The sequence below is a fragment of the Bombus vancouverensis genome, chromosome 7 (assembly GCF_051014615.1).
Source record: "Bombus vancouverensis nearcticus chromosome 7, iyBomVanc1_principal, whole genome shotgun sequence".
Lineage (NCBI taxonomy): Eukaryota > Metazoa > Arthropoda > Insecta > Hymenoptera > Apidae > Bombus > Bombus vancouverensis.
Window position 1 is genome coordinate 1,204,278 of NC_134917.1, and position 16,392 is coordinate 1,220,669.

The following is a 16,392-nucleotide window of genomic DNA, read 5'->3' on the forward strand; positions in this document are numbered from 1 at the left end:
ACTGCTTTCTCACCAAAATCCCACTCGTGAAAATGCGGCCATTCGTATGATCGGCCGTATCTGTGCATCCCCTGTAACGACCCCTAGAAACGTCTTTTAATATACACTATATCTTCGAAGGGCCCGGGGATTTCCCTTCGTTTACCCGACCGAGAAAATACACAAGTTGCTCGTCTTAAATCCGTCATTACACGCGTATTAACCTCGTTCGCCATTCCCTTTCGTCGCTTTTTCGTTCGTAATCACTTGCACTTTTCTTTTTTTTCTTTTCATTGCAAGATAAATTCTAATTTGTATTCAATCTATTTTTGCTCCTCGATGTTTTATTCTTGTTTTAGTTTTGTTCTTGTTGTTCGACGAAGGATTATTTTAACCAATTGCGGCGCTCAAATATGAGATTGGAAAACTAAAGTTAGTCTATCGTTGACATTTTTTTTTTTTTTTCTCATTTCGACGATATTCTTTATAGGAAATCGATATTAGCGGCAATAAGCGTTCAGGAATAGACGCGCCGCAAATAACAAAGAACGTGGATTAACTATCTGTCAAGTTTTTTCTCCAGAATTTAATACGTAATTTAATGCAGACAAAGAGAAATATATGTCACGATAAGTACGAGCAACCGTATCTGCGAGAGCGAACGGCAATGGTTCGATATCGAGGAAACGTGCAGGCCGCAAGATGGATCCTTCTCGGCTTATATCGCAGCAGATTAAATTAATTTCGTTCGATTAATTGGTAGTTAAGACGTTCAGTGCTAAGTGAAAGAGTTTAGTGCCTGTCTTCCACCCTTACTCCTAATTCTATAGCGTCGCGCTCTCTTTCGCTCGAACTTTTGTCACGCCATCGTATCCCCTGTTTATCTTTCCCTTCTGTGTCGAGCTAACTTCTAAACAACCGATGAATTCCTAGAAACACGTGTAAGTTGACTTTGAAAACTTATAACGATGGAAGTACGGGGGATAAGGGAAGTAGGAAAAACGCAGCATCTTGATTGACTCAGCTTTATTTACATAACATTAATACATAGCATAACAATACTTTTATACAAGATATTTTAAACTTATACAATACTATGCCGATCCGCGATAAATACACGTACTGACGATACGTCTACGAATTCCTACGGTAATTAAGTACACACGATATTTACACTAATCGTTACTTATGTTAAAAAAAAGTTACCGATGGTCTTCGAGAGCGATGAAATGGAAAATGATCAAATTGAACAGGATGATTCGAAAAAATTGCATAAAAATTATAAAATTATATAAAATTATATATATTAAAGCGCGAAAAAATTTGATCCTACGGTCCTCTGGCAAATAAGATGACAAATATTTTTGAGCAGGTTTTGCAGGATAGATCAGGTAGATTTCTCTATGTCGCTATTCGTCGATAAGATCTTTTTCTGCGATACGATGATCTCTACCATATCAACGTACGATACTCTAGCGCGCATTGCTTTGTCGATATAAGTTTTGTCAAATATAGACAAATCTTCGTTCGAAAACCTTCGTCGTTGGTTCTTTACCAAACGAAAAAAACTCGTATGCGTTAGTTGATGAACGGATTTTCATTTATAATTGAGTAGTTATTTCGCAGCTCGGACCTGATTAGATCTGCTAACCTTTCCATTGCCTGAAAAAAAGGTCACTACGTATACCGAATAATGGTAACTTTCGTAATTCGATCGATATTAAGTAATTTGGACTAGTTTAATCGTAAGTTTGAATTTATCGCATAGTCAGAACTTACCAAGTTCATTTCCTCGTAAGAAGCTTTGGAAAAACTCGCTCTAATAGCGTTGCATGGTTTGCTAGAATCTTTCATGAAGGCTGCACCAGGCGCCATTATGACACCCTCCGTGACTCCTCGCTGCATAATCATCTTCCATGTATCCTTAATGTCTCGAACTTTGATCCAGAGGAAGAAACCTCCCCTTGGTATCGTGAAATCTACCAAACCTGCAAAGTAGGCGATACATATTAATATGCTATCACTAACAAGGATGGCATTACTAATAGTAGGAATATCGAAATAATTTCCGTGGATTTAAGAGAAAAACAGTATTCAAATGCACGGCACGCGTTTCAAATCAACAATCGTAAATACGATTAAATAAATGAGCTAATCGCGATTATAAATAACTACGATAAAGCTACTTGATTATTTTTCAAAATTACGTTCAAAACGAGTAATTTACCAAACGACGTATATATTTAATTTAAATATTTAAATATTTAAACTAAAAGCAACTCAACGAACAACTGTGAGGAAAACAAGCATATTCCACAGTAAGGATTATCCGCTATTTGCAAATTATACGAACCGCTCAAATGCTTCTCAGCGAGTCTGGCGATAATATCCCTTCGTTGTTTATAGAACCGCTTTATCCCCGTGAAATGTTTCATCATTCCGTCGTATCCCCATAATTTCATCAGCTTGTACAGTATCACCTAGAAACAACGGTTAGTCGTGAAGAAACCGTCCCTTCTTCGCATTCGCATATGATAAAAACCGTTCTGTGTTTACATTTGCGATAACAACCGACACGCGCCACCGTTGATACAAGATGGGCATACGTCCAATGATAATTACCCGAAGCGTGCGAAGCGCTCCCGATATTTTTCACGCGATTTATCTTCACACTAAAGAAATAATATTTACGTCTACAAAATGATACATAATAACCATCGACCATATCTTTACGAAGCGTGCAGTGACATATGTTTTATTGACGATCGGAACGGTATCGATGCATACTTTATACGTACGTACGTACGTATTCACGCATACGTCGACTTTGAAAAATCGCGATGATTGAAATTGGGCATCGCGCATCTTAGGACTTGTTTATTGTTTTAATTCGCAATATAGCAAGATTAATCTATCTGTAGGTATATCATCGTTGGAGTTACATTGAAACGATTGCAAGCATCGAAACGAGTACTAGAGATTTGTATGATCGTCGTAAGGATCATAATCGAAGCTTTCCATCGTGTTTTATCGTATCGCGATAAAATCACGATTAGAGGCGAAGCTTTGCCAGCTGTACCAAAGCTTGGTGGGGTAGAAAAGCAACCCTACCAACCTGGGATAATGTAGGGGCATGGAGGTGACTGCTCTGCAAGTGGAGTTCTATGCTCGCTATCAGTGGGGCCGCTGCTGTGATGAATCCCAATCTCAGACCACTGCTGATCACTTTCGAGAACGAGTCCAATCTAATCACTCTGCCTTCCGTGTCCAACGATAAGAACGATTTTGGTTCCACCTGCGCATAACCCATTTCGCATGCTATCAAAAATTGTCCGCTATGGACAGTGACAATTATTCAAACTGTTATTTCAGGCAGTCGAACGTGGAATAACATTTAGTACGATTAATACAGAAACTAAATGATATTCTGGGTAATTGGTCGGAACGATAATTGATATTCATTCGACGATTTTATGGTTTTAACTATTTTGTCGTACGTTTCCAGAGAGATTGAAATGCTCTATGAATTTATACCGACCAAAGGAATTAGAAAATTGCATAAACATCGCGACATAATATAATTCTTTTCGCGAAATTATATTTGAGTTTTTAACAATTTCTCAGCGTTTCGGATCTTGCGAACAGCGACACTCTGAGATCTACAAGTGTAGGTAATTGTAATTTTTCTTTATCAGTGTCGTCGATAGCATCAACTTAATTTTTCGTGCCTCGCTACTCCCTTAACGTCGATAGTGAATTAATTTCCATCGATATAATAGATTTATCATTTTTTCGCTTGGTAATTTCTATCTCTTTCAAACGTTTTGATCGTCGTATCTTTGGTCAAACAATCCTGCGATTGCTTCCAACATCTTTACGCGACATCCGCGAATTATCAGCGAAAAGAATCTATATTTTAAAGAGCGAAGCAATGAGAAAGAAAAATCGCGGAAATAAAAAGAGAAAGTAGAAAGCAAATATTTGGGAAATAAAAGTGCGAGAAGAATAAAAATATCACTTACCTCGTTGAAGTGCATGAAATGATAAGGATCGTCATCCAGGATCAGGAAGTTGTATTCGCAGGCTATCCTGTAAATCTCCTTCCGCCTTTCCAACGGGATAATAACGCCTGTGGGATTCGATCCGGTGGCGTTTATGTACATTATTTTTGGCATTTTCTTGCCAGACAGCTCCCTGTTCCTCAACGTTTCCCTGAGAATCTCTGGAACCACACCATGCTCATCCTGAGGGATCGGGATCAGCTCCACCTTATGCGGCGAGACCTGTAATGGAAAAACGATTTTCCTCGATTTTCCTACGCTATCAATCGCTGCATAGTAAAAGCGTCCTGAATTCGTTGTAGCGATAAAGTGTTGTACCTCCGCGTTATATCCGTTACTCCTTATTTGTCAATTGTCCGCTTAAAAATTCGGATTACTTTCCATGTGCGTACATAATAACGAAGACCGCTTATCACAGAGATTATGTATCGAGAAAAGAGGGGAAAGGCGTGTATCTATTGAAACGTACGACTCGACATTTACGACTAGCTATATAACGATGAGGAAAGATATTTATTCCTGTAAACCTCACGTGTTGATAAATCGGAATAGAAGAAATCTCGTAATTATCTGGAAACCCGAATCACTCGAGTTAATATTTTATACTTACAAAGAAGTTCTTTTTCAGGTCATCGTAAATATTTCATCAGCACAATAATTCGGATTTCTCCGGATTTCTGATTTCTTTTATCGCGCCAGCAAGAATTTCAATATTGCTTCGTATCTCTTACAGTTAACGCTCCGCGAATGAAATATTCTTTAAATTCCAATTTCTCTGTCATTAATTTTAGAAAAAGAAAGAGAGAGAGAGAGAGAGAGAGAGAGAGAGAGAAAGGAAGTTTGTTTCGATCTTGGAAATAATCTAATTGCGTAATATTAAGAGAAACGCGATCGGGTGAAAAATAGCGGAGAATTACCGACCACAACTTCCACGCCCGGATAAAAAGGATCGTGCACCAGGAGAGGATCGCCGGGGCCGAGTATGGCCTCGAGAGTTTTGCTTAATCCGTCCTGAGATCCAGAGACGATCACGATGTCACGGCTCTCCCACAAGGGTGGTGCGTGCGTCCTTCTCTGGAACTCCCTCAGGCTCTGAAACCAATTTAGCATTCAATGTCGTTAAACATATTGAAGGCAATTGCGTTATCTCAAAGTGAGAGGAAAAAAGTGAGAAAGAAGCGGTTTAACTACAAACGTACGATTACCCACGAGTTTTTGATAAATGTAATCGTTATTCGTGTAGAAATACCGTCGAAGATCCTTATCGAGTGACAGGGATGTCGCATTCCACGATCATTTGGATATCTTTATCTTTGATTTTCATCGTATAATCTACGAAATAGCTGTGTTAACTTGCCTCTTCGTATATACGGACTATTTGATTCGATAGGTTCAAAAAGAATTTTAATCTTACTCTTCGTAGCCACGGACTATTTACAGTAGAGTCTAAGAAATGTCAATCTTTAATCTATATCGTTAAAGAAAATATGGACGTTGGATCGAAGAGCATAATGTAGCGATCTGGTAAGTCGAGGTACCAAATAATGTGGCAAACTTCGCGTCTCTGGTAACAACAAAGATAAGAGCAACTATCGTCAAGTGAGAAAATAATATATCGAAGAATAGCGCAAAATTTAAGAATCGCATGTTTCTTTAGAGGCAAAATTCTAGGAGCTTTTCAACGCGTCTGATCATCTTCCGAACGAGATTAACAAACGCAACAACATCGGCATCGCCACTTTTATGTTATTTTATCGTGTACGAAGCTTGTATATGGCACGGTTGTGGCAAATGGCGCAAAGATAGAAATCATTAGACAGGGTATAACGAAGATTCTGCGGCGCGCCGATAACTCGCAATTGGAATCCATAAAACAAATTGGTCCGAGTGAAATCCAATTTTCAGTTACCTGAAGAAGCGGCGGGTAGCCCTGAGTAGGAATGTACTGCAAAGCCGAAGCCAATTCTCGGTCGTCAAGGGTGAAAGACGATCCATCTTTGAGTTTGACGGAGATCTCTGCGAAAGGGAAGGTTTCTTCGTTCGGCATACCCTCCGCTAACGAGACCACGTTCTTCGGCGCTGAATACGCTATTTTGGCTGAAAGACGCGCGAAAAGACATCGTTAGAAAACTGTCTGCCCAATTTTTTTCCACCAATGTCTAATAAATAAGGTTTTCGACAAAGATCCTTATTTTATCTTCTTACTCAATTCCCTGGTAGTGGCCGATCTTCTACGTTTAGAGACATCCGTCTTGAACAACGAATAATCCATCTCGAATTTTTCTCTCGTCTTATGCATTTTCGTTCACTTTCTCTCGATTGGCACCTCGAAGGCCAATCAGCGCAGGTTCGAATATCGAATGGATCGAAAGCGAGACGAATGGAAAAAATACGACTGTTTTCGCGACAAATCCTGATAGTGACGAAGAAAACTTCTGGCTGGCGAACAGGAAACGCGAACCAGTGGAAAAGAACAGAAAATAAAAATGGATCGTTTAATAACACATTCTTTTTCATGAAACACCGACGCTATTACTATCAACACTGACAGCGCGGCTCGTTTACCCAGCTTTTATATATAGCGATAGCTTTGGTTGCGTCAGATAGCATTAACATATTCGAAAAGGAATACACGGCGATACACAGTAGCTGCTTCGACTATTTACCATTACTATCAACTAGCAACGTTCGTGTGAATCTTCGAATACAAGCATCTTTTAGGATGATGAAAATGCTTCGAAGATCGAGAAATTTTTTCAAGGAATTCGTTCTAGGATGTTACAAACAATAGTCATCGATGCGAGATTACGACTAGCTGTAAACAATGGTGTTGTAACGAGTTGCGATATGCGAATGAGAATAAATCTCGTACGGGTGAATGATTGTTTGCATAAACGTCGATACCTTCGAAACGAGACGAATAAACGAAACGTTTAATGTATCGAGCGTCTTATTTTTACCGTTGGGAAAAATGTTAGTCGAGCAAAGTTATTGAAATAAAAAATAAGGAAAAAGAAAAAAATAAGGAAATTGAACTTTGTTTATCACGAGTTAGCTCCAGACTCGTGGCGGGTATTTTTACATTTTTATAAATTTCATCATAGATTAGAAGAAGTGGGAAAATTGGGATTTTCGATCGTGCATCGGATTTATCGTAAACGTCTGACGAACGATTCGTAACACGTATCGTCTGTCATGATGTAATAAAAGGTCAGCGTTTCGTCTGCCTGAACGGATGACAGTAAAACTGATAGTAAAAATGACCCGGTTTCCGTCAACAGTGCCACCGTTAATGATCTCCGGGGCAATTACTCGACCGATACCAACGATACCAAAAACTGCAATTATCCTTCTCGTAACACCACGATTGCAATCGAACTGTTGCAAAAAAAAGGGGGGGGGGCGGGGAGAAAAATATCGAACTGAAACTATATTACTGTAGGACAAAAAAGAGACTAATCAAATCGAACTAGCCATTTGTTACTAAAACTCCAATATCGGGATAAAATCCAATATCGCCGTAAGTAAAATCGAACAAAACACTGAACTTTCGTACAAAGCTTTTTCTATGTCTAACGATTACGTCGTCCAAGCACGACGTGACGAGATTAATTGCTTCATTACGAAATTACTCTTCGTCTAAGCCTTTATCTGTCTTCCGTTTAAGGCAAAAACGCACTCTATTTCGATCGTTTCTAGGAAAGTTCGTGAACGAATACGCGTCCGGATATGGCTTAGTCAACCGCTCTGTTCTTTTCTCGTTCTTCTTCTTTCATTTCGAGCGGGGGCAATTCGAAAAACATTCTTTCACGTTCGCGATACGTTTGTGGGAAGTTGTTAAGAAATAGATAAGGCGACGAATCAACGTCGATTCCTCGTCCGTTCGACGATGATTCGTTGGCATATCGTCAACGAACCGTGACATTCGATTGTCAACGCGCGAGAAGTGGAAGTTTTTAATTAGAAAAGAATTAATCGGTCCTGATAAATTCTTTTCCTTCTCCGTAATCGGTCGTTCCCTTTGAAGTATGTTTTTATACATACGGATTCGCGAAAGTATTCAAACGTACGTCCACAAGTTGCAAACACTTTTTGTAAATATAGTATTAATACGTCGTAGGAAAAATTTTGAAATTTCGTTAGCACTATAGCGAGACATAAAAGTATCTCGACTGGCCGTTATCCTTAAAACGGCTGTTCGTGCTGCATATTAATCTTATTAATCGTTTGCAATAAATATCTTGTAACTTTTATATACAATTTCACCTTAGTTTCATTTTACTTTCGATTTGAAAAAAAAATGTTTATGCGACGCGCGCGACATGCAACTAAATGTTTTCTACGATAAGTGTTCAAATATTTTCGTCAGCCAGTGTACGCGTATTTTCGTTGTGAAAGTGTACATTGTAGATCCTTGGGTGGGACGAACCAACTCCCACCAGAAAATCGCTGGAGCACGCCAGTTTTATTATTTTTCTTCCGCCGCTAATCTTATACGAGGTATTTCGTAAGCGTCGCGCGTCGCGCTGATGCAAGAAACATCGAGGTTTGCTATGTAGACTGCGTTTCTTTCTCGTGCAACAACTCGTCTAATCACGTAGACCGTAGGCGAAGGTCACGGCAAAAGGTGGCAAGTTTGCTCGAAGGGTAACTGCACGGTAAACCTTCTGGGTTTTGTATTCGATGCGCCAGATAAAAGTTGAGCGATAGTTATTTGACTAACTCGACCGCTCGATGCTTCTCGGCGAAATTCGACGAACCTCCGTTGTATTCAGTACAGTTACGATACTTGCTTTAAGTTTATTTAGGAGTCATCGAGGAAGTAGGGACGATTATGTCGAATCCAGTGAAATTTGTCACAGGTTCCAAGTTAATCATATGCAATCGATACGTAAATACTTACGAATATATATGCCGTAGCAAACTGTTACGATTATATTATATACTACGTTATATAGAACCGTTTGAAACTCGATTAACACTATGATAATACACGATTGATATATTTTTTAAAATTGAAATCAGTTTCAGAAATCAAAACATGCACATGGAAATTATTAGGTATTTGCTATGTGAAAAATGAAACACGGTATCGAAGGTAGCATCGTAGTATTATATGTTATCAAGATCTATCAACCGTTACCACGTAAGAAAATTTTTTAAGTAAATGTTTTTTTATGTTTATTTATTTGAAAATTTATTGAAGAAATGTACGTTAGAAAATGATTCAAAATTTTAAATGTTTTATTCGCGACGCATAATATAACATGTCTGTACAAAGTTTCTATACATATTCAAATTCTTTCATGGACCACTGTATGCGCGAGCGTGAAAATATATGTATATAACACAACGTAAGAGATGGCACGTTCTGAAACACGTGACCGAACTATATCGCACCATTTGATTATGCAAAATCCGAGATAGCATCGCTTTATCTCTATAGTCATAGATACACTATATTTGAGCCAATTACGTAATGCATGGGAAGAGAAAGATACGTGTGAGGTTTTATAAAAGATCGGCTATAATCGTATCACGATTAGAACGATCGGACGAATTCTAAGAAACTCGGAGAAGAAAAATTCGTCTCTTATAAATTTGGTATCTGCTTGTGTGAAACCGAGAATTATTTTTGACACCGATTTCAGTTCGTTCGATGAGATCGATACTCGAATTTTCAGAGTTCAATGACGCCGAATGAATCGTGTTTCGAAGGAATTCAAACGAAAGCAACATTCGCACAGTGGTTTCGCGTAAACCGGTTGGATAACGTCACACTGTTGCGATTTCATTTGCCACTTTCCTCCGCTAATGAATTTAAGCAACCGCCAGACTGACGTTCAATCACATCTATTACCAATAAAATCAATATATTCTCTTGTTGCCATATTCGTGTCATCGTATAGTTATCGTATAATAAATATACTTATCAACTTTTATGGAAGGATTAAAAAGTTTGTGCAATGTCGATCTTAAGTACGATACAATTCGTTGATAGACAATGTCAAACAAGCATCGTTAACATTCATGGTTGTTAGGTATGTTCGTTACGTTTATTTGTAATATCAAACCTTCGATAGCGTAATAAAATAACGAAAAATGAAGAAAGAATAAGATGTCAAAAATAATTATTTCGTGTATTTTCCGTATCAAATATGAAAACTAAGTACCTTGACGCGACGATAATCTTTCGTTAAAGAAAAGAAAGTATCATTAAGATTTGAAATTTATTCGTTTTTAATGGTGTTATTATATGTTTAATGGTTTGGAAAAATATCTTCTTCTTAATCTCAAAGTAATTTCTTTTATTCTTTTGCGTTTGAAGATTGCATTTGAAAGTTCAATGTGATATTAGTCAACGAAACCCGTTTGTTTTGGAACGATGTTAGTTCAGAGGTAATCGCTAATTAGTTGTCCAGAGGTTATCGAGCTTGTCATTAACGAATTTTTCGGAATAGGTAATGATACGAATAACAGTAACAGACTTCTATAATGCTAATTGTAATTATAACGACGATATAACGATAATTTGAGATTGTTACGATAATTAGATGTCGTTAGAGATAAGGAAAAGATCGATGTTATATAAGGCAAATATTTTCAAAAATTACACGAACGATTCTTATCGATTATCATTGTATTATTTGCCTGTTTACGTTAACATGTTTTTCCATGTATGCACATGATGCAACAATCGTTATTACTTAACGTCGCTGCGATAAAGAGAGAACGAGCGTGCTCACCATTTTACGACTAGAAAATTCCGATATATGATTGATCGATAGACTCCTCGGATTCTTTATTCGATTTTATTTCGAATCTTTATTCGATAATGTTGTTTGTTGCTGAAATCTATTAATATTGCAATTTTCAACCAACATGTTTTCGAATGATTTCGAACGACGATTATCGAAAAAGAAAAGATGGTCATGGTCATTCTCCTTCGGAAGCGATCTCGATTGCCGATTTTTAAACGATATTAAGCTTTCCTGGTAGCGACATCTTACGCCTATTTGGCAAACTATAATAAATGTAAAGCGTTTGTTGCTTGCACGGATTCTGCGAACAAAATTGTTAGAATTTATAATTATTTTAAAGGCAAGAACGATCGGCAAGAAAAAGAGGCGCGCTGGTAAATAAAAAGGAACGTAACTATAGAATATTACGAGAATGCGCGGATGAAAGGATCGTCGTTGTGTTTAATGTCGTTAATCAATGGCCAAGTTGCTTCTGAAAATTCGCGAATATCTGCGAGACGCGCGATGACCGTTGGCGAGGTAGAAATAAAGAAGATCCGATCAGGTGCTCCAGGGAGAAGAAACTGGTCCGCGGATTGGCAGGCGACGGAGATGGAGAAACGTACTTAACGAACGGAGAAGTTCATTAAAAGCGAAACGACATTAGCCGACCTAAAATCAACTCTCCGACGATTCCGCTTACGCTTGCTTCCCACCTGAACAGCTCTCCCCACCTTGGCAGTCGGTGTCAGCTCCACAGGTGAGATAGAAAGAGCTGGTCTCTCGATGGTGGCGGATAGTCGGGCGAGGTTGGACGAAGCCGAAGAGGAACAACGAGCACGGTAACGAAGGTACGAAGATGACGAAAGAAAGAGGGAGAAAGGAGGAGGATGGTGGAACCGGCAGAGGCTAGAAAAGGAGGCGGAGCAGGAACCAGGAGGAGAAATCGTGTCGCAGTTCTCGAAAGCAAAGAGGTGAAAAAGAAAGAGACGATAGGTCCGCCGATAGGAAATAGATCCTCAGGATTGGCGGTAGAACGAGACGAGGATCAGAAGGCTGAGGCTGAGGCTGAGGCGCGCGAAAGCGGGGGATGAAAAAAAGGCCCATCTCCTCACGGGAGATTGTCTTCCTTCGAGTGCTCCGTAGCCCCTTCGGTGCCGGCTGTCGTTAGCCTTAATAGAAACCACTCAGCGACTATGAATTGCCTACCGATTATGCTGCAAATTTCATTATTTTCCCGCTGGAAACGGTGTCGCCTCGCCCCGTATTGGTCGATCGTCGAGGATTCATCGAGAAGAGGCGCCAGTTCCTCGAGGCCGGCTACCAACTGCCGGCAAATTTCCTTCGACGGGCGCGAGATTATTGGAAAGAATCGTGTCACCCGGTGAACTTTGACTGATTCACGCCGGTACGTGCTTATGAGATAAAAGTGTTTCTTAATCGGTTCGACGATAGGTTGTTCCTCGTTTTGTAACGATTACGGCCAACATCGACGCCCGCAGCCGGCCGAAAGTGCTATGCGAACATCCGTGCCTGGATCAACTGTCACGTCCGGTACATACGAATATTTTTATTCTTTTCTTATTTGTATTATAAGTACGTTATTTCTTTACTGCTTTTTACATCGTGCGCTTTCCGATACATATATATATATATGTGTGTGTGTGTGTGTGTGTATGTATGTAACGAGCAAAAAGGTGTAATGTAAGGGATGCAAGAAAATCTCGAAGATTCTAGAGAATACAGTTGCAACGTTAAAAATAATATAAATACCAAATTTCTATAGAAAATTACTATGTAAAAAAAACATTGTACGCTTGTAAGAAATTCTGCTGAAACTACTACAAACCAGAGTACCAAGGTTATTGTTTAATGCCCGACGTTGTCCTCGTTGGCGGAGTGTCTCTGAACGTTCTGTCGCTAAGAAAAATCCTAAACGATTCGATGAATAGAGCCGAAAGTTTCCGTGCATTCAGTTGGTTGAACGCTTACGAGATAGTTTTGTATTTTATTCCGGGCGCAAACTATGCTGTTCACGCCCAACGTTACCTAATTGGGTGCACCCCGTGGTCGAGCCATTATACGGGGTGTCAAAATACCTCTCTCCATTTTTCGTAATCCTCCATGTACCTATACATCTCCTGCAACCTCTTCCCCCTCTAACCTGACCTTCGGTGGTTCGTTGGGACAAAGAAGTATGCGTGCTTGTATCTCAAAGCGACCGACCGAATGGAATGCACAATAGAATTGTCGCCACACGTCGTTTCGAGGAGTAAGAGACGTTTTCTTCGCCTTGTCTGCCACGCTATAAGCCGTCTCGGAAAGAGACCCTCTAACAGAAGTGCTTTGCCAAGTGTAACAACATGTGTTTACGTATGTTTTCATCCCCCCTTGCGCCTCTTTCGCCTCTTCCACCCTGTACCACCCTTTAACTTTCTGTTTTCGTTCCACCACATCCTTTGTCGTACGTTGCGCAACATTTTCACGTTTCCTTCGCTTATCCTTTCACACGATTTTTCTCTTTCCACGATCTCTCCTTTCTCTTTGTCGATCCGTAGCTTCTTCCCTTATTTCTTGTTTCCTTCTCTTCGCTCGTAGCTCGTACGTATATACGTTTCAAGTATACATAGCAATCGTGGCTCGAGTCGGGTTCCACGAACGTGGAATTGGAAAGCAGAAAAAAGGGCAATTTTATTGTGCTGGAGAATGGTGGAATCAACGGATCTAGGTTTCCTTTACAAACGTATCGGTTACAATTCGGGCATGAACGGAGCTCGTTGCCGCAGAAGGGGTGGAGAATATTTCGTGTCCCCCTTTATAGACTTGCCGTCGATGGTTCCGCTTCGTTCCTTTTCCCACTCGTCTCCCTTCGTCATTTCCTTCCACGATTCTTTCTGATTTTTGATACCGCGATTGAGATCTTTCCTCGCCACTTTGACACAAGGATAGAAGGAAAATCGCTGTGAAACGCGAATCTACGTTCGATCGGTTGCTTTCTTCGTGTATTGTTCGCATAATAGCAAGATCGAGGAGGCGCGAGACGAGGAAAATTCTGATTTAATCGAGAGGATTCTCCTACGGTCTCGAGGCTGAAATCCGATTTGACCTTTCGATAGAGCGAGCTTTTAGTTGGCGCCTTTTCCAACTTCGACGGTGGCTAACGGAATTACACCGAAGGACCGATAATTGCTGATAATTCGGTGGAACTTCGTTAAGACGCTCATCTGGGTCGGGACGAAATGCTTTCATTTGATTATTACTCGATTTCGATAATGCGATTATCACGTTTAAGCCGAGCGAATAGATTACGTTTTCGTCTCGTTTCGAGCATAGATCGAGCGAGCAGTTGAAACGGTATGTTAAATGATTATGTTAACGAGCGGTGGACGAAGAAACACGGAATACGGCTGGTGTTTTCAATCGTTGCGAGAAACGGGGGTTGGCCGTGCGTTGTAGATTTCGATTAATTAGAAACGATATTGCGTTTGTAAATGGATTGTTTCGTTTAGAAGCAAAACGAACGTACCTTTAATTCCACGCGACATTCGATTCTTCTGTCAATTTGCCGCGAATTTTCTTCCCATGAAGAGCGAAGGATGAATTATGCAACGGTAGAAATTACTTTCGTATCGAACCAGCATTAACCCGATTACGTTCGAATAATGAAGCAATCGAATTAAGATTAAATCGCTTTTGAAAATACGTCTGAACGCACCACTAGTTTTAAATCTTATTTCAGCTATTAACGAAATCGGTGCGCTCTGTGTGTCCTCTATAATTTGTAATTAGCTCGCGGAACGTTGTGTTTCGACTTCCTTGGTTCCACTCCGGATCAAATTGAAATTAAAGAAAAATTAACGATAAAAGAGATTGTTAAAATAAGCTAGAAAAAGAAAGGAGAGCTCGTTTTAAGCATTTCTCATTTTAAATATTATGACTTGCGAAATTATTAGGAAATTTCTATGGATATATTGCGACGCACGATTATCACGATCCGAATATGTACAACAAGAAGGAAAATATACATAAATAGTACTATAAATTTCATATTTTAAATATTGTCATACGTAACAACGTTCTAAAAGTTTATTAGCCACGAAATGTCGAAGACGTACAATATTTTTTACTTAATATACGATAGAATATACGAAATACGAATTCCTTCGTTTTAGTACACTGTCGAAAGGTTTATATGTGATCGATAATTGACCGTTCGATCACTTCTATGACCTTTGCGAAGCGTAGATTTGCAATAAATGTTACGTACCTTTCTACCTGTTAAGGTATAATAAATTAATAACTTTGTTAGTACACAACATCGATACATATCAATATTACGCTCCAAAGACCTCGATAACCTTCTTACACGCACGCTTGTTGTCAAACAGACTATTCTAGAAGCTTCTAACATCTAACAACAGTCTTTTGTCTCAACTAAGACCTGGACGTCCTCTGACGCTTACACGCACACTGCCATGTACAGTGTAAATGTATCATCTATCTAACAATAACCATGGTAATCGCGTCTTGTCATAGTGTTAATAAAATTTCTACGTTCTTTCCATAATAGTAGGTACAGTTTATTCACGAAAGATTCTTGCGTGACAAGCATTCAAACATTTTCGTCAATTACTATATACCTGAAACGACACGAGAAGATTGCCTTACAGTCGTCAATGAGTAGTACGAGCCACAACCCTCGTGAAACGTCTCCGATTACATTCTTTATCCTAATTAGGTTTGCGAGGCTCTGCGCCTCGACCAGCCACCAATTATTGGTAATTGCGTAAAGATGTCACTTGGTAAGCGGATTGTTGGCGGTTTTACAGCATTGTACTCTTCTAAGCCACACCACGAGGCTGACAAAGAGGAAGGGGACCATTGGTTCCCGCTTCTCCCTCGAGCGACGCCGACAATGAGGCAACACGCTTCCAAGTTTCTCTCCTGTCGTTCCATTCCTGTTCGATCTCATTTTTCCATTGACCGAAAGCACAAGAAACTGTTTTCCTTTCATCCATAAAAAGGGCACGATCGAACAGATCACCGTGTAATAGTATCGATTCCTAGATTCGGGTAGTTCATTCGAGAAGCTCTGATTCTTGTATCGAAACTCGATTTTCTTCTTTTCTTTTCCTTTCCTTCTTTTTTGTTTGTTGCCGCAGCGATTCAAATTTATACGGGCAGATATATTTTATATATTATTAGACATAGCACATTCGTAAATATAACAATTAATTACAAGCAACTGTAATAATAATTGCATTGTGTATACTTCCATCTTTTTATACAATCAAGTTCGGAAAACGTTTGAGAACCGGATTATCGAGATATTGGAATTCGATAGATTTGGAATTTATAACACTAATTAGTTTTGTTACCTGAGATAATCTTCTATTTTGTTTAATTCAAGGTTAATCTCGCAAGGATGAAAATGTGAAAAAACGCGTCGTTTTATCATCGAAATTCGCACATTTAGCGATAAATTACCAAACAGCTTTCAATTCGCCTCTTACAGCACAGTGACGTTAATTAAGGATCACCCTGTACATTGTACATAATGATCCGACGAAAAAGTTTGATAGAGTTCTAACTGTATACACGAACACCATGAA

General features: G+C 39.4%; 1 protein-coding gene across 1 annotated transcript; it reads right to left on the bottom strand.

The window, feature by feature from the left end:
• Positions 1 to 990: 990 nt before the first annotated feature.
• LOC117158232 (kynurenine/alpha-aminoadipate aminotransferase, mitochondrial) lies at positions 991 to 6,595 on the bottom strand. Its single transcript, XM_033336899.2, has 8 exons — positions 6,246 to 6,595; positions 5,950 to 6,137; positions 4,962 to 5,132; positions 4,002 to 4,262; positions 3,095 to 3,274; positions 2,333 to 2,459; positions 1,759 to 1,967; positions 991 to 1,641 (listed from the first exon to the last, which is right to left on the bottom strand). The coding sequence occupies exons 1-8, from the start codon at positions 6,337 to 6,339 to the stop codon at positions 1,558 to 1,560; spliced, it is 1,314 nt and encodes a 437-aa protein (XP_033192790.1). The 5' UTR covers positions 6,340 to 6,595; the 3' UTR covers positions 991 to 1,557.
• Positions 6,596 to 16,392: the final 9,797 nt, after the last annotated feature.